This window comes from Eucyclogobius newberryi, unplaced genomic scaffold (genome assembly GCF_026437365.1).
Source record: "Eucyclogobius newberryi isolate DKJ021-1_F unplaced genomic scaffold, fEucNew1.0.hap1 SCAF_2, whole genome shotgun sequence".
NCBI lineage: Eukaryota > Metazoa > Chordata > Actinopteri > Gobiiformes > Gobiidae > Eucyclogobius > Eucyclogobius newberryi.
Window position 1 is genome coordinate 18921959 of NW_027315834.1, and position 23065 is coordinate 18945023.

Sequence of the window (23065 nt, forward strand, 5' to 3'; positions counted from 1 at the left end):
CCGGAGATTCCTCCCTCTCACCCATAGAGCGCCATCGTCAGCATAAAGGCTCCTTCCAACAGACACATCCACGTCGTCAAAGATGTCCTTAATCATAACATTGAACAAGATAGGGCTACACACACTCCCCTGCGGGATCCCATTCGCCACCCCATAGACCCCAGAGTAAGCAGCGCCCACTCTGGTTTGGATACGCCGGCCAGACAGAAAGCTCCGGACCCAGTTAAACAGTTTACCCTTCACACCACACTTCCGCAGCTTAATGAGGAGCCCATCCTTCCAAACCATATCGTACGCCTTCTCCACATCAAAGAGCACCGCAATAACCTTTTCTTTCTGAGCCCTGGCCAGCTGGATATCAGATTCCAAACACAACACGGAATCCATGGTGTTCCTGCCCCTACGGAAACCACTCTGGTGCGCGGGAAGCAAACCCTGACTCTCCAAGAAGTAATCCAACCGCTCGGTAACCATGCGCTCCATCGTTTTCCCGAGCTGCGACGTCAAGGCAATCGGCCTATAACTTGAAGGGTCAGACGCTGGCCTACCCGGCTTCAGAACCGGCACCACCGTAGACTGTTTCCACGCAGATGGAACACAACCTGAATCCCAAACACGGTTGAAAAGACCCAGGACTAGCCCAAGCGTGTCATCAGTCAAATGAGAGAGCATGTCATAGCACACCTCATCTTTACCCGGGGCTGTCTGTTTCGCCTTAGAAAGTGCTCTCCTTAGCTCAAACAAACTAAACGGAAGGTCAAGGTCATCTTGAGTCGAAGGCTGGTGCCCAATCAGCTCAGAATTCTGGGCCAAAGTACTCTCCCTGTAGTGCCTTTCCGCAGGTGAGAGATTGTCAGAGCTGTGCACCGACACAAAGGTGCTGGCCAACAGTTCAGCTTTGTCAACGTCGCTGACTGCTTCAACACCATTCAGTATTAGGACCGGGGTCCCATGACGGCGCTCAACCCCATGCATCCGCTTAATCATCCCCCAAACATCCCCGAGACGCGTTTCTCTCCCAATTTTGGAACAATACCGCCTCCAATAGGCACTCTTGGCCGTTCTCACAGTTTTCCGCACAACAGCGCAGGCCCTCTTGTAGTCAATGAGGGCACCCTCAGTGTGGGCAACCCTTAGCCGGCGAAACGCCGCATTTCTCGCCCTAACAGCATGACCACATGCTTCAGTCCACCACGGCACCCGCTTCCTATGTCCACTACCACCACTCTTAGGAATCGTGCCTACCGCTGACTGCTTGATGAGCGAGACAATTGCACTATTGAGATCATCCACCTGAGTCAATCCTCCTTCCTGCAGAACCCTAGAACCATCATCAGCTTTCCTCAGGAAAGCCCCCCAGTTCGCCCTTGCCAACTGCCACCTCTGGATCCTCGTCCCCCTGACCACACAGCTCCCAAAGCCAATCACGGTGCGGACTAGATAGTGATCGCTACCAAAAGAAAGATTATCAAGAACCTCCCAACTACAAACACCAGCTAACTCCTTGGACACAAGTGTAAGATCTATTGCACTTTCCGCACCGGTCCCCATATCATAGCGGGTCCCACCCCCATCATTCAGACAAACCAACTCCCTTTGATTGATAAAACCCTCTACCACCTGCCCATACCTATCGGTACCACTACCGCCCCACAAAGCGCTATGCGCATTAAAATCCCCACACCACACGGCCTTTCCCCGAACATCCTTACCGATGCTATGTAAGGACTCTAACGTTAACTCACCACACGGATTATAAAGGTTAACCACAGTAACAGCTTCACCACCCAGCCAGACCCTCACCGCCAGGGCCTCCGGCGCTTTACTCACACTGACAACAACGTAATTTAGGTCATCTCGGACAAACACAGCCACACCTCCGCCTCTACCCTGCTCCCTATCATTCCTAACACACACATACCCTTGTATCCCAAAACCCCACCTAGGTCGTAACCAAGTCTCCTGCACGCACATAACGTGAGGCTTGTTCAACAAGGTAGAGACAAAATGCTTAAATTCCTGGCCATTAGCACGAAGACTACGCGCATTCCATTGCAAGACAACCACCGCCATTATGAGCCCCCGGAACCTGACGGCGCATCGGGAGCCCCCCCACTCCCACTGCCAGAATGGGGCAGGGCGCCCTCCCGCAGCGCATCCTCTATCTCCGTCCACTCGGGGCCCCCAGCTCCAAAGTACTTCCCTGCAGCCTTAGCGATGATCTTAGTCTTTTCGGATCTCTTCTTGGTTTGCCCAGTACAGTTAATCACTTCCACTATAAAGAGGAAGAAATCTTTCCTCTTCACAACCAGTACATCCTCCGCACCCACAGGGCCTCTGCCCGTGGAAGCCACACTCACAGGCATCCCAGTGGGGACCTCCCCCTGGCCGCGGGCAACGCTGCCCCCTCCTCTGTCGCCTAGGACACCAGCAGCACTGGCAGCCCCCACTGCATCCACCGTCACCTGACTACCAGACACCTTCTTGACCGCATCCGCGTAGGATATGCCTTGAGAGGCTCTAACATTTTGCACCTCAGCAGCCCTCTTGCTGAACACGCATCCCCCGTAGGCAGAGCTATGCTCTCCCCCACAGTTACAGCACTTGAGTTTTGCTCCGTCGTCACACTTCCCATACTCGTGGTCTCCTGCACATTTACCACACTTCTGCTTCCCTCTACAGACCGCTGCAATATGCCCAAAGCGCTGGCACTTGAAGCAACGCAGGGGCGGCAGAACATATGGGCGTACGCCATAGCGCATGTACCCAACGCACACCACACGAGGCAGGATCCCACCTTCAAATCTAATCATTATCGACAGGCTGTCACACCTTACCCCATCCCGGGTCATCTTCAACCGCCTAGCATCCACCACCTTAGCTCCAGTCAAATTCTCCTTTATGTCATCCACATATGTCGTCGTAGGGACGCCTACTATAACTCCCCTGACCGTGCCTCTTACAGCATCAGACACTTCAGAGACCAACCGGCTTTATTCCAGGGAGACTCTTCTTCATCTTCCTCTCCTTCTTTGACGTTCGGTGCTTCCACCGTACAGCTTTATTCTTTAGGCTACATTCTATAGGCTTTAATATTTCCACTGATGTCGCTGCTTGGTAGCCGTGCGTCTACGAGACTGGACGAGGACAGGAGACCACCCCCACCCCCATCTCGTCACTCTGATCACTCTGACTCCCCAAAAGCAGACCCCCATCACTCCGACTCCCATTTAGCGCCTTTAGCCTGTTTTCTATATCTGCCCAATCAAGCTCCTTTGTTCCAAGGAATCTCCCTGCAGCTTTAGCAATGATCCTGATCCTTTCAGTTCTGCTTTGAGTCTGAGCAGCACAGTTTACAACATCCACCATAAAGAGTACAAAATCCTCTCTATCCACAACCAGGGTATTCTCATTCATTCTGGAACCTGCACACTTGGGACCTCCACTCTTGAAACCTTCACACTTCTTGGGAGCCACGCTGGCCTTTCTCATTTCGCCCTGGCTGGGAGCAGCGCTGGCTCCTCTCTCTGTATTTACTCTAAACTCGTTACTTGAAACTTTCTTGACTGCATCTGCATAGGATATACCTTGAGAAACCTTTATTTTCTGCACCTCAGCAGCTCTTTTGCTAAACCTGCATCCCCCATAGGCAGAGCTATGTTCTTCCCCACAGTTACAGCACTTCAGTTTTGCTCCCACGTCACACCTCCCATACTCGTGATCTCCTGCACATTTACCACATCTTTGCCTCCCTCTACAGACCGCTGCAATATGCCCAAAGCGCTGGCACTTAAAGCAACGCAGGGGCGGTGGAACATATGGCCTAACGTCATGGCACATGAACCCAATGAACACCTTACTAGGCAGGCACCTCCCTTCAAGTGTTACCATTACCGACAAGCTGTCACATCTTACCCCAGACCGGGTCACCTTCAACCGCCTAGCGTCCACCACCTTAGCTCCAGTCAAATTCTCCTTAACTTCATCCACAGACGTCGCCGTAGGGACACCTACGATAACTCCTCTGACCGTGTTTCTTTCAGCATCAGACACAAGAATGTCCTTTCCACCCAGACGTTTAGTTCCAATCGCCTTCCGTTGCTGAGCCGCGTCCTTGCACACGACCAGCAGCGAGCCATCTCTAAGGACACTCGCACTCTTGATCACTCCCACAGCTACAGTTAGGCTCTTTGACAATGCCACTGAATTCCACTCCTTAAAGGAAGCACTATCCTGTGCAAGCTTTATGATCACCTTACAGTCTCTGCTCTCACTCCGGATATCAATAGCTTCAGCCTCATCCTGCTGCTCATTCCCAGAACCCTCGGACGAGCTAAGGGACTTTTTACGTTTCCGGGCACGTGCAGCCAAAAAAGGCTGCTCCTCCACGCCGTCCAGAACGTCTTCGACCACCGATCCACTCTCCTCCGCCATATGCTGTGAGATTTAATGCCTAAAGAATCAAGCTTAAAGAATAAAGCTGTACCGAACATCAAAGAAGGAGAGGACGATGAAGAAGAGTCAGCCCTGGAATAAAGCAGGTCGGACTCTGAAAAATGAAACGTCTGAGGAATAAAGTCTGGCGGTAATGCAACACTCGGATGCCAACCGCCATAAAACAACAACAACAACAACAACAAAATGAAGTGTAAAGAATAAAGTCTGGCGGTAATGTAACGCTTGGATACCAACTGGCATAAAACAATAACAACAATAATTATTTGTAGATGAATAGATAGTTTGGGATCTTTCCCAAAAACAGTTAAAATTATCTTATGTTTTGTATACATTGATGCGATGTATATACTCAAATTATATAATTGTATAATGAACGAAAGCGTGTATTCTTAGAAATGCAAGAGCTAAATGTATGTACACATTATACATTAATGTAGGTTTTACACAAGTATAACGTGTGGTAGTACTTTTACGCAAGAATGCAGACACTCGCAATGGCTTCAGCCATTGCACATTATGTAGTCTACATTTACTATTTCTTTCTCTATTTTAAATGTTTTTATTAATCAAATTGATAGCAAACAAACAAAGCATAGAACACGACCAGAGAGAGGAGACGAGACATACACCAAAATAAGCAGACATCCAATTAAAAAATGAGAAAAAAAGAAAACCCGTGGCACACAGAAATAAACATCCCATTTAGTCCACAGACCATCAAATATGTCAATTTTCAAATTAGGTCCAAATGTAATCTTTTCCATTTCATGAATGTCCATTATAATGTTAGTCCAATCCTTGATTGTCGGTGCATTTTGTGACATCCATTTTTTTCTAAGCGCCTTTTTCGCTGCAGCTGTTCCAAATATAGCTGCCAATTGTGTGCATGGCAGGAGTCCTGATGCCCAAATACATAGTCCTGAAATTCAGTGGGATGGTCACGTCATAAATTGTCTGCAAAGCTTTGCTGATCTCAGTCCAATTCTTGTGAACAACAGGACAATCCCAAAACACATGATAGTGGTTTGTCTCCTGGCTGCCACATCATCTCCAACAGTCTGCAAGGCCTGCACAGGAACCCCCGGTACAACACCAATCTCAATATTTTTCCCTTGAGCTTCATATTCTGGTCACACCAGTATAGCAAGTCTCTGATCTGAAACAAAGTATTTTTTTCAAACAAGGCATATTTCTCCAGAATAATAAAAAGAAAGAAAAATTGTCACATTGGGTATGGAAATTTCTGGTTTGGTCAAATACAATGGAACGTCATCTGCATAGCAGGCAATTTTGTGTTCCGTACCATCAATTGTAACACTGTGAATTGTTTTTGTTGTTTGGTGATGAATCCTGTTTGATCATTGTGGATTAAGTTTGGGAGCATTTGTTCCATTATTTTGAGGTGTTGAGTAAGGTGAATCCAGATTTTTGGTTCTCAAAATCGAGCTTTTAACCTTCTTACAGTGCTATTTGTGCCTCATAAATGTTCCCAAAGTGTTTTTTTTGATTGATTCCTGCAGTTTTTAGCTACAGAACAGACTATATCCTTTCGTCAAATCTGCACATTGACTGGGGGTAGCCAAAAACGCGCGTCATCGCCACAACCGCGCCTCACCATTCCCCCCTCACCATTCCCTCCTCTCGTACTACGGAAGCTCATTGTATTCAGAAAAAAAAAAAAAAAAAAACTTAATCATCTAGTTATTTCGAGATATTTATCTCGTTATTTCGAGATAAAAAAACGATTTCTGAATACAATGAGCTTCCGTATAGGATAGACTACGAAATGGGAAAAAAAGCATGATATGGCACCTTTAATCTTTTGATTGCACCTTGTATTTCCAAAACTGTTATTTCAGCTCCTAGTTTCTTTATTTTGTTCTTCTGACATAACAGGCAAATCAAGGGCATCCAGAAAATAACTCATATTGTCTTCTTTATCACCTGGAATTTTTGAAAAAAAGTTGTTTTTTGCAGATCTTTTAGCTTTTTCTCCCTTTGTTTCTTTTTTTCCGGAGGTTATTGCTATAATTTGTCCTCTCAAGATTGCTTTGGAAACATCCCAAAGGATGGGCTGAGAAATTTCCTCATTTACTCCAGATATGTCTAATGTTGTTGGACATTTTTTCCTTAAACAAAGGGTCGTTAAACAGGCTGGCATTGAACCTCCACAGTGTGTCTTTCCTCCAAATCTACAGAAATGTAGACAGTAGCATGATCACTTAAGTCTATTGTGCCTATATCTGCATTAGTGATTTTAGATCTGTCTTTATTGAGGGCAAACAAATATTCTATTCCAGAAAAAATTGTATACTGGCGTGTCCTAGGGTTAATTTTCCTCCAAATGTCAATCATTCCTATAGTCTTCAACAAGATATGGAACTTCTTATTTATTGTTCCTCCAGTGCCTCTTGAGTTCAACACGTTTAATGTAGGCTGAATGCAAAGATTCCAATCGCCGCCACAAATTAGGGTTCCCTCAGTGTGGTTCACAATCAGGTTGATGACATCTGCATAGAAAGTGATCACTCCCTGGTGGAGCATGCACATTTAAAAGAGTGAAAACCCTTCCATTAATATTCCCCTTGACCAGTACATATCTGCCCTCTTTGTCTTTACATTCAAAACTACTCAAAATTGCTTTCCTTTATATGATGAAAATAATTTCAATAGCTTTTGATGTTCAGTGTCATTCGAATGTGTCTCTTATAAATACAATGTCTATTCTTTCTCTTTTCATTTTTGTTCAAATTTGTGTTAGTTTAATTGGGCTCAGTATGCCATTCACATTGAAGGATGCTACTTGTAACACTTCTGATGATGCTTGAAACAGGCATTGAACCCAAAACATGATTAAAAAAATGAATAAAATAAAAGGATCGTAAATGGGAGGGAAGTCCACTCCTAATGAAGCCCCCCCCCAGGCTCTCCCGACACCAATGCTCAGAAGGAACTGGATGTTTGACCTCATTAGTTCACCACACGCCTCACTGCATTCTGCATGCATTTTCATGCAAATCTCATCTCCCACATTTGACATATCGATGAGTAGATGTATTTAGTCACAGAGTTTATATACTAAAGCAAAACAGCCTACATGGAGCATAAATTCTGATGTTAAAGCAAATAAATCATGTCACTATCATCAGTCACACACCCCACGCTGGTGGCTCCATCGCTCGTACTCCTCAGTTCTCCGTGTTTTGCTTCTTCCTTAGGAGCACGTCCTGGTGTTCTGTTTTGAATATATTTAGTAGTTGTCTAGATAATTAACAGGTTGATATAATTTGGATATTATTCCCCTTGAAAGTTTTGATTTAAAAGCCTTGATAAAAAAATTCTGTCAGATGGTCGTAATGGTCATTACTTAATTTCTTGATTATAATAACTTCTTATGTGTAAATACCTATAAAAGTCCTGTTTCTCCAAATCATAGGATTCTCTCAACATGTCAAAGTTCTTCATGTGATTAACTTCTGGTGAGAACCCTTTTGTAATCCAGGCTTGAATCTCAGGTCATTTCTATTTGGTACAACCCTTGGTCATAAACCAACCAGTTTAAGATTTTAAGATTCTAATTTAGTTTGTATATTTGATTTGCTCCTTCGATGTTGTAAGCACAGATTTTACCCAGGGATTTTTAAGTGTAGTTGACGACATTATTGCCCAGAAGGCCTATATATATACAGGCCAATCCCAGCATCTCTTGTTGTCTCTGCTCTCTCGACCCCACCCTCCCACCCCATGTCTCTATCATCTTCACCTTAACACATCACCATCTATGGAGGGGGGGTTCTGAATCGGCTGGGCTGATTACCCGAGACAGAGCCCCCATCCCAGCCAACTCTCATCGCTCCATCATCGCTCCATCTTCGCTCCATCATCGTTCCATCATCGCTCCATCTTCGCTCCATCATCGCTCCATCATCGCTCCATCATCGCTCCATCATCGCTCCATCTTCGCTCCATCATCGCTCCATCTTCGCTCCATCATCGCTCCATCATCGCTCCATCATCGCTCCATCATCGCTCCATCTTCGCTCCATCATCGCTCCATCTTCGCTCCATCATCGCTCCATCATCGCTCCATCTTCGCTCCATCATTGCTCCATCTTCGCTCCATCATCGCTCCATCATCGCTCCATCATCGCTCCATCTTCGCTCCATCATTGCTCCATCTTCGCTCCATCATCGCTCCATCATCGCTCCATCATCGTTCCATCATCGTTCCATCATCGCTCCATCATTACTATTATCAATAAACATTCTTTCATATTCCATTGTTGTGGCGTGGTCCTTGCTAGTGAACTTCCTCCAAATGGCTCAGCCATTTGTCATCTGCCAGTGAACCAGGAACCCCCGGCACAATATTTTTCCTTTGAGCTTCATACTCTGGATCACACCAGTACAGCAATGTTCTGATTTTAACTTAAATTAAGTTGGGGGTTTTTCAGACAAGGCAAACCCCAACCTCCTTTTTTTTAGATTGATTTGTTCCACACATCAAACATTCGGTTGAGGGTGGAAATTGGGAGAGTCTGGAATAGATATAGAAATCCGAGCACATTTTTATAGTTTCAATCCTTTGACTGAGATGTAAGTATGGGATCAGAGTCCATTTTTCGAGATCTGTCTTTAAAGTGGAGAAAAGAAGAACATAGTTTTGATAGTTCTTTATGTAGAAATGCACCTGCATATTTAAGAGATTCTGTTTGCCATATAAATGGGTAGGTTTTTCTAAAGGATAGAGGGAGTTGGAATTTTGATTCTTAACGTTAATATTTGTCATTATTAAATCGTCTATATTAAATTTGCTCAGTAATTTCTTTTCATTATGTGTAAAGATCGTCTTATATTAACTTGTGTTTGTTGTTTGTTAATAAATCCTGTCTGATCATTGTGGATTAAATTTGGAAGTATTTGTTCCTTTCTTTTGGAAATAAATGAGCTGTATACACAATAGTTCACATTCATAATTGAAATTGGTCTGTATGAGGCACAGTCGATCCTTCCCCTCTTTATGTATTAAAGATATGATTTCCTTCCAACTCGGAAGGATCTGGGCTTTTTAAAGGGCCCGGTTAAAAGTTGATAAAAGCAGAGGAAAGGTCATTTAGAGCTATATACCACTCTAGGTGAACCTGTCACTCTCTTCAGTACGAGTTATGTCAGCACTTCATTTTTGTTTTGCTCTTTGGTCATGGCAAGTAAATTGAGAGTATCCAGAAAACATGGTATTTCTTTTTTCTTTATTTCCTGATATTTTGGTGAAAACGTTTTGACTAAAAGGTACTAATGATGATATTTGGTCTTGTTTGGTTAAAATTACATTACTCTGCCTATCTTTAATTGTTCCCTCTGCCTGTTGTTTTCTAAGCTTCCAGGGTAACAATTTCGAGAATGTTGAAGAATCTTTGTTTGGTGGAGACCATTTTTGTATCAACCCTTTTCATTTCAGATTTGATGTGCTGTTTTTTCATGACTATCTAACAGTAGAGATAGGCAACAGCATGTGGTGACGTCTTTAACATCCCGGTGACAAATAGGGGTGTGCCAAAATATCGATATATATCGTGATACTAAATTTGGTGATACAGTATTGATATGGTGGACTGCTGTATCTATATATCACCATATCGTCATTTTTGGTATAATTTTCCGAATTATTTTGTGACTGCTTATTATTTTATTATTATTTTGTGACCATTTTAGTGCTTGTTTAAAGAATAGAAAGTATTTTATGCAGATCATTTGACATTGACTGTTTTGATTATAATGTGTGTATTTAATTTTGAGTTTGTGCAGGTTGTGGTTTAACAATGAAAAATGTTGTTAAAAATGGGTTCTTTAAAAATAGTGATATATCGTAGAATATTATGAGCAATATATCAATTATTGCATGTATCACAAAATTGTGATATTAGTTTATCGTGATCTGTGTATCGTGTATCGAATCGAAACTTGAGGAACTCTGTGATTCCAGCCCTAGTGACGACAAATGAGTCACGTGACTGAAACCCATACAGTTCTGGCAGCCATGTTGTGTTGCGAAATGATACAAAGACACATACAAACAAATAGGGAGCTGGACTTTTTAATCATAATACTTGCTGCACATGAAGCATGGCATGTTCATAGCCTACACTGAGATGGAGAAAAACTAGTTTGATTCCTCTATATGCAGGTTAAAGGTTTGGCAACACAGTTTGAGTTGTGAATGTAGTTCCTATTTTAAAGCATTTCAGACTACATACAGTGCAAAATTAGCTCCTTTAATATTCTATTGTATCATTCGTGTTCTGTAGTCTATGACGAATAAGGGGTCTACTTAAGGCCTAGCCTTTGTGTCATATTTCGATAAGCACTCAGGTGATGTGTTTATTTATACCGACGGGTCTAGGGATCCTGAGAGTGGGCGTACTGGCGCCGCTTATTTTGTGCCTGACCTGGGGCTAGCGGTCAAGAAGAGGTTGACAGATCGCCTTTCTGTTTTCACGTCGGAACTTATAGCGATACGGTTGGCGTTGGAATGGGCGGAATCTGCTTTGCAGTGTTGCGGCATTGTGGTGGCCTCTGACAGCCTTTCTGCATTGCAAAGCATTAAATCTGGGAAATCGGATTGCAGACAGGATGTGTTGAATGGCATCTTCTGTCTGATGCTCTCCCTGTCCAGGAGGGATGTGAGGGTTTCCTTCATTTGGGTCCCTGCGCATGTGGGGGTGGATGGTAACGAAATGGCTGATGCACTGGCTAAACGTTCCCTTCGGCGGCCATCAATTGATGTGGCGGTTGAGTTAAGCAAATCTGAAATCAAGCCTGTTATCAAGAGTCATGTGGTCGGCCTTTGGCAGGAATTTTGGAGCCACTGTGTTACTGGACGGCATCTCTATCACATACAGGGTAGTGTGGGTCCTTGCGGGTCTATGGGCAGGAACGCGTGGGAGGAAAGGGCCTTCGCCCGCATGAGGATTGGCCATACTGGACTCAATTGGTCACTGAGTAGGATAGGCAAACATCCGACCGGTCTGTGTGGTCACTGTCGGGTGCCAGAGACTGTCGAGCATGTGCTGATTTGCTGTGAGGCTTATGATAGGGAAAGGGCCGGGTTGGCCTTGTGGTTTCGGAATAATGGGCGGGAGTTCAATCTGCGGAACGTTCTGGCGATCCAGTCACAGGGTTTGTGTCAGGCTGTGGTTGCTTACTTATGTAGCACAGGGCTGGGTAAACGTTTATAGAGGTGGGGGGTGTTGGAGACTGAGCCGAGGATGAGGAGCAAGAGGATGTTCTAACGCGCTTGGACTTCATGGGCCTAGAAACGCCAAAGTGATGGAAGAAGGACTTCTAAAGGATAAAACGACAAAGACGTCCCATGACCTCATGGGCTTTGTAAAACAACAAAGACGTCCCATGATTTCATGGGCTTTGTACTTCCAAAGCACCGAACGTCAAAGAGGGCGAGGAAGGTGAAGAAGAGTCTCCCTGGAATAAAGCCGGTTGGTCTCTGACACAACAACTATTCTAGTCACAAAAACACATCATGACCTCATGGGCTTTGTAACGCCAAAGCGATGGGAGGAGTACTTTTACGGACTACGACAGAGTCTGAGGACTACGAAACGTCTGAGGAATAAAGTCTGGCGGTAATGCAACACTCGGATGCCAACCGCCATAAAACAACAACAACAACAACAACATATTTCCTCATGGTACATAAACATTAAAATCTGAAACCAAAATAAAAATAAGTTAACAAGGCATTGCTTCCGCCCATTTCCCACTGTGTATAAAAGTAACATTATTATTTATTTAATGACAGCTATCTGTGTCAGTGTTCTACGTTTCCCCTTTCCTTGGGGTTTGTCTTTCTAAATATAGTTGTTTGTTTAGTTGTTTACAGTCTGAGACAGGGCGGGGGTCGCTTTCTATGATCCCAATGATCACTGACCATCCCCACACTCCATGCTCCTCCTCGCCACCGTTTATGCGCCGCTCGAACAGCAATAATGTTAAGTGGCTCGAACATCTGAAGCACAAAACTACTTAACGATGGTGATCGAACAGAGCTGAAGTTGTGTGTCACGGTGAAGAGGATAGGTTTACAGTCGGTGCAGAATACAAGAAGACGAGGCGGATTCATTGGTAAGTGGGCACTAAAGCTAACAGAGTGTTAGCATTGGCGATGTTGCTGCTAGCTACTATTGCACTATGTTTTCACTTTCACTCTCTCTCTCACTGCGTAAATAGTCTGTTGAATTACTGAAATACTCTTTGTTTCAAAGACAAAGTTAGTCTCTTGAATACACTTTTAGAGTAGCTTGATCTTTGAGCTGAAGGCTACAATTGAGCGTTTAACGCTAGCTTAGTTGTGCTAACCGAGGGGATAGCGTTTGAACACATCCAGAATGAACATCCCCCTCCCAGAGTAATGTAAGCCATGTCAAAATATGATGTATGTATTTATTTTCAATGCTGGTGTCTTTATTATTGTATTTTTGTTGAATATTTAATCATCTGTTTTGATTGGTTTCTTCATGGACTTGGATGTAATGTCTATTTAGATTTATCAATAAATGCCATTCAACTTTAGGGTCAACGAAGCAGCAAGTGCGCCTTTTCTTTGGACATTCATGTTCTCTCCTCAAGCCACATGTTTTCTCTAAGCACTGTGGTTGTCAAGGAGCTGCTATGCAATAGTGTCTCATTACTATGCAGCAGTGTTATCAGGCTTAGCCATTGTAATTCAGCTGGACCCTTTTATGTGGTCCTAAAAGTTAGGCTTATCTAAATACTGCCACTATCAAACACTTGTTTGAATTGGTTATGGTGTCTATTGATGACAGTTTCAACCTCCTTAAATGCCTCACACAATTGTCTGATATTCTGTTAAAATGTACAGTTGCAGTCTCCATGAACAGAAACAAATTGATCAGAATAACCATAAACACTTGTGGGTGTAAATGGAGAGCCTCTTCTTGTTTTTTAACAAACAGCTCCCTGTTGTCAGCCCTTTAGAACAGCTGCAGGTCCTTTTGTCTATGTTTGTTGTGCACATCTGTCCCTGATGTCTGTGGTGTATCCTTTCATTCATGTTCAGGGCAAGGAAGGAGCAGGAGAGTGCAGAAACTTAGAGCTTGTTTGCTTGTCCTGCTTGTTTTTCCTTTATTATGTCATAATGTCATAAAAGGCAACCTCTTTGCAGAGCTCATTAAAGATGCCAGAGGTTCGGGAGCTTTTAGAGGCCCTGCCTGAAATACCCATGGACCCTATCACTGGTGTCGGAGTTGTCGCCTCTAGAAATAGAGCTCCCACTGGATATGATGTGGTAAGAACAACTTTATTGCATATTGCCTCGTTACCAGAGGTGGGTAGTACTCAATTACTTTAGTTTGGTAATAAAATAGTCTAAATAATACATGGATGTGTGGCTATCAACAGTATGAATCTCACAAAAACATAGCCTTCTTTGTTAGTTTGTTTATTGTTTGCTTATCAAACTATGAGACTTTGCCCGACCGACCTGAATTTCAAAATAAAAAAACTCGACCTTAAACATTTTATCACATATTTACTGGCCATACGGTTTGAGAATGTCATTGTTAGAATCCAAAAGCTGCGGGAAAAAATAATCTGTGTTATTAGGCCACTTCAATGCGAAACGCTCACTTCTGAGAAAAGAAAACTGTCTGCAAAACCTGTGTGAGGATTTTGAAATATATATGAAAAAAAAAAAAATCCGACCTACCTACCTGAATTTTTTTTTCAATGTCACCGGAAACACATTTTTTATTTGACCTAAATACTTTGGACGACTACTTTGTACTTCTACTTGAGTAATAATATTTTAAAGTAAGTTTAGTCTTACTTGAGTACAATTTCTGGCTACTCTACCCACCTATGCTCGTTACTGGCTAGATGTGTATGAATCGTTTACATGGCTCTCTGTTCCTTAGGTCTCTACCACCACAGATGGCCTTGATGCTGATTTGTGGAAAGATGGGCTTTTTAAATCCAAGGTGACCCGCTACCTCTGCTTCACAAGGGTCTTTTCTAAGGAAAATGTAAGAAAAAATACTTTTTGTGCATATGATCACGTTCCCCTTTCGAATTTAACAATTTAATTGGTTTAATCTAATATTTTTTTTATTGTGCTATTAGAGCCATCTAGGCAATGTTCTTGTGGATATGAAGCTTATTGACATAAAAGACACTCTCCCTGTGGGCTTCATCCCTATACAAGAAACAGTTGATACACGTAAGAAATAATGAATGTTTAAGATTGTAGGTAGTGTTGTGTTAATGTTTAGTTGTGATGCATTTTATTGATTTGTGTGTGTGTGACTTGTAGTAGAGTGAATTTGTGAATTATCTAACACAGAGGAGCAGGCCTTTAGAAAAAGAAGACTTTGTATCAAGTTTATTCCTAGAGACTCCACGGAAGCTGCTATTTGTGACATCCGCATCCTGGGACGCTCCAAACAAGCTCCTCCTCAGTACACCTTTATTGGGTGAGTTGTGGTGGATACATTATGAGCTTGATTTACTCTATATATAAAATGGATTAGGACATTTTCTGACCTTTGTACTATGACAGAGAACTCAATAATATGGGAATCTGGTATCGCATGGGCAATGTGCCCCGGGCACAGGACTGCACGCACACCCCAACTACCAACAATGTCCAGAATGTGAACTCCACTTCCAACGTAGCTCCTGTTCCCACTGCCCCAATGCCCAAGTATGTCTTCTCTTATATGATCAACGTTAATTTTGACATATATTTGCTAATCTAAACGAAAGGAAGTTTTTGAAAACTTAATGAATAAATTGAGTTTTACATTCTTGTAATGTTTTTATGTATCATTTCCTTTTTCAGGCATATATCAATGACACTTCCTGCTAGTTTCAGAGGAAAAAACACTACAAGACCAGATTATGAGCACCAAAACTCCAATCTGTATGCCATCTCCGGTCAGTAAGTTTTTAAGAGCATTATATAACCTTGTGTAGTGAGGTGTAACGTTATCTGTATCATGTGTCTTTCAGCAATGGACGGTGTTCCTTTCATGATCTCAGAGAAGTTTGCCTGTGCCTCATCTGATGTAAGATGGCAGTTTCTTTTTCTCATGTCCATCCACAATAATAGTCTGTACTCATTGACATGTGTCTTTTTTCTTCAGTTACAGCAGGTGGATCTAATGGGCATTACCATTAAGTCACTGGCTGAGATTGAAAAAGAAGTGAGTACTTATCACAGTGATGATCCTGAATTCTTATTATTGAAATTATTATTAGGCCCGAGCGCCACAAGCTGGCGAGAGGCCTATTAATCTCGTAAGGCCGTGCGAAGCACGGCTGTGAAAGTGAGCACGTAGTGCGCACGAAATCGAGCGCGAAGCGCTCGCCCACTTCCAAACACTCACTAACGCACTCCTTCACTCATGCACGCCCCGTGCATACTAATTAGTAGTAGGAAAATGGAACATTACCGTTGTAAACGGGCGAAGCCCGTGCAAAAGTGCGCACTAAACGAGCACTTAACATTCACGGTCGTCATCCCCATATAAAGCACTCATTTGCCCTAAGTAGCTCACGAATACGTTCCCCATCTCTTGCATGTTCCGTGCATATAAGCATGTAATGCAAAAATTGAACATTATTACTGTATAGAGGGCCAAAAACACAAAGTGGGCGGAGCCCACTCAAAATTAATGAAAGTACCCGTCAGTGACCAGGGACCCACACCATCAGGTAGGAAAGCGCGAGATATTTGAAAAATGGGAAACATTGTTTTCGCATCGGAATATTATTCTTTCTTTCTTTCTTTCTTCTCGGAACCAACCCCCCTATTTTTCACCCAGTGAACATTGACGAAAAGTCAAAAAAATTTGCACACCTCTAAAAATCGTGCCTCTCTACATTCTGGCTATTTCCCTTTTCTAAAATAAAAAAAATTGGCGCGTCAGCGCCCCCAAATGTACCAAAAATGCATTGAGAGATAGGAAATGATCCAAAAAAATCTGATCGTAGAATCATGAAATTTGGCGCAGAGGTAGATGGTGACAAGAGAAGTAAAAATATTATTGTTGAGTTTTTCCAAATGTCGTACTTTTACGAACTCCTCCCAGGGCGTTGGCTCTAAAAAGCTGAAATTTGGTGAAAATGGTACTGAGGAGTGGGACATCAAAAGTTATTCAAATTACATTGATACCTGTCACGGTCTCTGAGCGGCGAAGCCGCAAACTGTAGCAAGAATTTCAGAAATCTCCCAAATGTAACATTTCTGCCGTTTGCGCAGATAAAGTCCGAATTGCGTCAAATCAGAATCAGTTGTTAAACTCTTTGCCCTAAACCTACTTGAAGTGAAATAGATTAATTTGGCGCCACAGCGCCCCCTACAGATTTTATATGGAGATTAAATGTCAAATGTTAGATTAAATGAATTATATGAAATTTGACACACAACTCAATTTTAGCATCCCCATCAAAAAAGTCAAAGACCCATGTCATAATTGTTATGGTTTTACCGTAGCGATGACCAAAACCTCCCATGTTATTTCATTGGGGAAATCGCCAGAACATGTTTACACTTTATACTTTCACAAACTCCTCCCAGGGCGTTAGCCCTATTAACCTGATATTTGGTGAGACTCATCTTCAGGGGTGGACCGTCAAAAGGTATCCACATTTTTATTCAAAAAGTCACGGTCTCTGTGCGGCAAAGCCGCACATTTTGCCAAGAATTCAAAATAAAATTGCTTTTTGATGGTAAAACAAAGGGGAGAAGATGTGACAGCGTCACAGATTCAGCAGTAGGCGTAATAAAAGGACCATTGGGGCGCGTTAGCGCCCCCTCCTCTTGCGGCGTAGCGGCGGCGGCGTGGCGAGGGCCAATCATTGCCACTTGCGGCTTTAATTAGGCCCGAGCGCCACAAGCTGGCGAGAGGCCTATTAATCTCGTAAGGCCGTGCGAAGCACGGCTGCGAAAGTGCACACGTAGTGCGCACGAAATCGAGCGCGAAGCGCTCGCCCACTTCCAAACACTCACTAACGCACTCCTCCACTCATGCACGCCCCGTGCATACTAATTAGTTGTTGGAAAATGGAACATTACCGTTGTAAACAGGCGAAGCCCGTGCAAAAGTTCGCACTAAACGAGCACTTTACATTGGGATGACGACCGCGAAGCGGTCGTCATCCCCATATAAAGCACTCATTTGCGCTAAGTAGCTCACGAATACGTTCCCCATCTCTTGCATGTTCCGTGCATATAAGCATGTAATGCAAAAATTGAACATTATTACTGTATAGAGGGCCAAAAACACAAAGTGGGCGGAGCCCACTCAAAATTATCGAAAGTACCCGTCAGTGACCAGGGACCCACACCATGAGGTAGGAAAGCGCGAGCGCTTTCCGAAAATGTATAGTTTATGATATTTGAAAAATGGGAAACATTGTTTTCGCATCGGAATATTATTCTTTCTTTCTTCTTCTTCTTCTCGGGACCAACCCCCCTATTTTTCACCCAGTGAACATTGACGAAAAGTCACAAAAATTTGCACACCTCTAAAAATCGTGCCTCTCTACATTCTGGCTATTTCCCTTTTCTAAAATAAAAAAAATTGGCGCGTCAGCGCCACCAAATGTACCAAAAATGCATTGAGAGATGGGAAATGACCCAAAAAAAATCTGATCGTAGAATCATGAAATTTGGCGCAGAGGTAGATGGTGACAAGAGAAGTAAAAAATATTATTACGGCAACGCCGTCCCCCGAACCAAATGTCGGCCATATTGCTTCAAAAATGGCTAAACATGACTTCGGAGTTTTTCCAAACGTCGTACTTTTACGAACTCCTCCCAGGGCGTTGGCCCTAAAAAGCTGAAATTTGGTGAAAATGCTACTGAGGAGTGGGACATCAAAAGTTATCCAAATTACATTGATACCTCTCACGGTCTCTGTGCGGCGAAGCCGCAAACTGTAACTAAAATTTCAGAAATCTCCCATATTTAAAATTTCTGCCGTTTGCGCAGATAAAGTCCGAATTGCATCAAATTAGAATCAGTTGTTAAACTCTTTGCCCTAAACCTACTTGAAGTGAAATAAATTCATTTGGCGCCACAGCGCCCCCTACAGATTTTATATGGAGGTTAAATGTTTAGTTTTGCGAAATTATATGAAATTTGACACACAACTCAATTTTAGCATCCCCATCAAAAAAGTCAATGAGACCCATGTCATAATTGTTATGGCGTTGCCCAACGATGACCGAAACCTTTCATGTTATTCCAATGGGGAAATCGCCAGAACATGTTTACACTTTAGACTTTCACAAACTCCTCCCAGGGCGTCAGCCCTATTAACCTGAAATTTGGTGGGACTCATCTTCAGGGGTGGACCATCAAAAGTTATCCACATTTTCATTCAAAGAGTCACGGTGTCTGTGCGGCAAAGCCGCACATTTTGCCAAGAATTCAAAATAAAATAGCTTTTTGATGGTAAAACAAAGGGGAGAAGATGTGACAGCGTCACAGATTCAGCAGTAGGCGTAATAAAAGGACAATTGGGGCGCGTTAGCGCCCCCTCCTCTTGCGGCGTGGCGGCGGTGTGGCGGCGGCGTGGCGAGGGCCGATCATTGCCGCTTGCGGCTATATTTATCATTATTATTATTATGTGCTGTTAATGGACTCCCATCAAACATATGTTTACTGAACGTTTAACTAAAGGAGACATCTTTTTTTTTAGGTACTTGAACAGGTAATTGAACAAGTAGATCATTATTTCACATTTTGTTCATTGTAAACTGTATTATTGAGCTAAAATGGCTTATTTATAAAAAAAAAGGGTCCATTGTTCAAAACTGCCAAACTGATAAACTTCTTCATGTGGTATTTCACTGTAGCAAACGGCAGATGTGGGTGACTGCAAATACGTACAGGATCTGTTAAATTACAAGTTTGTTTTCTCTGTCTGCAGTATGACTACAGTTTCCGTACAGAACACAGTGCAGCAGCCCGCCTTCCTCCCAGTCCCACACGGACGTCACTCAGCTCTGAAGCCTGATTCTTACCTCCCAGAACTTCACACCAGCAGTTAAACTAGACTAGGGAGGTTTACTCTGGACTATGAACAAATAATGAACAGTCAACCGGGAGTGTTGGTGTGAAGTTGATATTTAAACCTTCAGGAAGTCATTTATCTAAACTGAAAAGACTTCTGTCTTTAACCACTAAGATCAAACAAAAACACACAATATCTGCCACAGGGTTTTTGGTGAATCTAAAATGCATTTCTTCCATGTGATCCGCTGTGAATACCATCCATATTGAAGGCTTTTGCTGCAAACAAAGGCAAGGAGGACAAGAAGAAATTAAATGCATTTGATGGACATTTTCATTTCATCAAATGTGCTAAATCTTCAGAAAGGAGTTTGTTCTAGTTCTTATCCATTCTTCTTTTTGTGATATACTTGTGACAGTGAGAGTGCACTTTTTGGGGGATTTCATGATTGCAGCAAACCACTGTTTCGCTACTATTTTATTTTTACTCTTTCTCCTGAACCACTGTTTTCATATGGAGTTATTGACACATGGGCTGCTGATCATTGTACATTGCAGCTATGTATTATAAGCACCAATGAATTTACTTTGTCTGTTCAAGTTGGAACCAAAAGTATTGACGTTACCTTCCAGCTAAATTTCTACTGTAGCACTGAGTGAGTATTCAGTTAGACATGAACATAGTTTGTCTTTTCATTTTATGTGATGACTAAGTATTTTTTAGCATCATATGTATCCACGTTTAGCTGTTAACATTCAGTGAGATTAACCTGTGAAGAGTCCTTGATTTATCTACCACTCTATTCTGTATTGGATATTATTGTATGCATTTTCATTCAGATAATACCATTTGGTAATTATAATTACCGTATGTGCTTCTGTGGGGATTTTCCCTCACGTTTTCAGGTTTTTCAGTTTCTTTGCGTTGTATACATATTCGCAGATACAAGTGGCTTTTTACTTTATAAATGTAAAGTATCAGTATGGCCTTCAGTTGTTACAGCCACTGTGCTCTAATAATAATAATGTGCTTTTGTTTTTAACTTTGAGTACTGTGGTAGATGGAAACATTGTTTCATTGGTCGAGACTCCCATTTTTACATATTTTGTTAATTACATTTATCTTGTAATTTATTAGAGAATTCAGTATTGAACCCATGTCCATTGTTTGTCTTAACATTTTTTTATTGCACTGTCTGCTAAAGTCAAAATATACGCAGTTCTAATGCTTGTCTTGTGATAAGCTCAATGTGTGCTATTTGTCATGTTTAATATACTACAGTTTGCAATGCCTGAAGTGAGTGCACAGCCAGTGCCACTCCTGCTGCTTGATGTGTCTATTATGTGCATGCTAATCCTAGCTGTCTTCAAATTATTCTAGGTCAAACGTCTCAATTCAAAACACCTGTATTTATGTTTTATTAAACGGAGATGAGCTGAAAAGTTATGAGCAGTTCCTGTTTTGTGTACTTTTTTCATGGAAAACATTAATTTGGGATGAAAGGCACTACACCCCATGTGTCTCTTTTAACTGATGACATGGTTCAATTAATACTCAGTTTATGTGAGTCTTCTTACTGTGTCACCACACCACTTTATAGAGTGCAACGTGTGTTTACATCAATGCATGGCCTCTTGTGGAATGGGAACTTGAAATTGTATATCAGCTGTGCTGATTTTCTATTAAAGACAAATCGCTTTCTGATTTAGTTTAATCCTCAGTCCAAAATGCAGAAGAACTAAGCTTCTGCCTCCTGTCAAAACCTATTATTTTCCTAGGAAAGTAAAATTAAAACGGACACACAAAGCCCTTTATAATCAGAAATGCTCTGAGGGCACAAGGCTGTGGGCAGATTGAGGTGAATGATGTTATGAGTTAATTGAAGGGACTCTTGAGATTTCTCATTGACTTAGCTCGACAAAGCCTCAACTATAGACAAAAGAAAGTACTGCTCTACATGCCTTGAGGGTATTTCTTCATTTTAACTTATTTGCACATAAGCAAATTGTCTGTGGACCAAACCTAGACAAGAGAATGCAAATGTCTGACCACTGGTTACAATCACTGTATTAAATGTGATTTTTATCTATGCATGTATTAATCTGATGGTTTTTAAGACAATATTTTAATAAACAAAGTCTGTCCTTTAATTTTGCCACATTTTCCTTGTAAATGAACCACATATAAAGAACAAGAGCGTCACTGTCATTGATGCCAAACTGTTTATGGACCACACACACTTTTATCACACTTTATAGTCCTGTAGTTCAAACTGTATTTCTCAGCAGGACGACCACGCATAATGCAATTGGCTTTGTTCCTCAACACAGAATAACCACACATGTTTCCATAGCCTGAGTTTGAACTTTAAATGCTGTGGGTTTCCTTATAAAGTGCTTTATAGCTGCTTTTGACTAAAAGGCTTATTTTCAAGTGAGCTGATAGTTGTGTGTGGGCCACATGTTGTCTCAGACCACTGTGTTTTAATGCCTTTTGGAACTCGTTCTGATAAGGAATACCCTTTATTAGTCACAAATTGGAGATTGCAGCAGCAGCAGCAGCAGTAGTAGAGTAACAAAAAGTATAATAAGCTGCTAATAAGCTAATTGCTGGTTTCATAATTAGATTATTGAAATAACAAGTAAGCTGTGAAATCTGATCAGTTCTGATCTTCACACCTGTGCTAACAAGGAAAATACAGCTAAAATAATGAAAGACAAAAAGTAAAATACTTAAAGCAGTGCTTGGAAAAATAAATGTACTTTGACTACCAAATATATGTATATAATAACTGACACACCATCACCAAGGGTTTCGGATCATCAGAGTTCTTTGGCATGTGAACACATATCGATAATCAGTAATACTTAGTTATTTGATTTTATACGCCACTTAATTGTGACTTGTGCACAATATGGACAACAATAAAGTACTGAACTTGTGCTCCAGCATATTTACAGAGCCTTTCAGTCTCCAGCTGCTGCACTCCAAAGCACATCCCGGGACTTCATGATGACCTCGTCCACCTCTGTTGCTGCTGCTGCTGCTGCTACAACAACAACAGGAATAGTTTATATCTGTTGCACAGCCCTACTCCTTGGTAACCTCTGATAATTGTGCTACTGCATATTCTTATACATTCCGTGATCCATGTAAACCTCTGGGCTACAATTTATGTTTGAAACGACAGTCGAGTTACATGAAATGATGCATTTAACCACCAGGGGGCATGACTGATAACTTACTGCGTTGACTGGTCGCCCACCCAAACGTCCCCTGTTTTTAATTAATTCTAAACTAAATCTTATACTATGACTTAAATTTCAATCTCAACGAGTAAGCCAATTTAACCCTAAAATAAAATCGAATCAAAGTTGCATTGTCAATTGCCTATCAGTCTGAACTGCAGGCCTTAGGTCAACGTAAAACCAACCAGCTAAAAAGCACGATTTACTTTAAAGTTACAATCACTTGGCTTCAATTTGAGTGACATGCTCCACGAGAGTGACACACAGAATGTGTCCTTTATGCCACATTATGAATGTAGGCCT

At 42.2% G+C, this 23065-nt stretch overlaps 1 protein-coding gene across 2 annotated transcripts; it reads left to right on the plus strand.

Moving 5' to 3' along the window:
- The first annotated feature begins 12415 nt into the window (after positions 1-12415).
- On the plus strand, positions 12416-20966 carry mvb12ba (multivesicular body subunit 12Ba). Of its 2 annotated transcripts, XR_011928123.1 has the most exons (11): positions 12416-12597; positions 13658-13780; positions 14409-14516; positions 14614-14710; positions 14834-14963; positions 15050-15193; positions 15332-15426; positions 15502-15557; positions 15636-15695; positions 19431-20196; positions 20228-20966. XR_011928123.1 is itself a non-coding variant. In XM_072454052.1 (10 exons), exons 2-10 carry the CDS (start codon positions 13670-13672, stop codon positions 19515-19517), a joined length of 888 nt encoding a protein of 295 aa, XP_072310153.1. In that variant the 5' UTR covers positions 12416-12597; positions 13658-13669; the 3' UTR covers positions 19518-20966. The 2 variants fall into 2 exon arrangements, 1 of the variants encoding a protein (XP_072310153.1); XM_072454052.1 differs by having other exon boundaries at positions 19431-20966.
- Positions 20967-23065: the final 2099 nt, after the last annotated feature.

Bases quoted from the DNA above. Each gene is read 5' to 3' on its own strand.
- mvb12ba (XM_072454052.1), top strand. From the start codon at position 13,670: ATGCCAGAGGTTCGGGAGCTTTTAGAGGCCCTGCCTGAAATACCCATG. The intron at 14,517-14,613 runs GTAAGAAAAAAT...TTGTGCTATTAG, and splicing joins GGGTCTTTTCTAAGGAAAAT to AGCCATCTAGGCAATGTTCT. The intron at 15,558-15,635 runs GTAAGATGGCAG...TTTTTTCTTCAG, and splicing joins TTGCCTGTGCCTCATCTGAT to TTACAGCAGGTGGATCTAAT.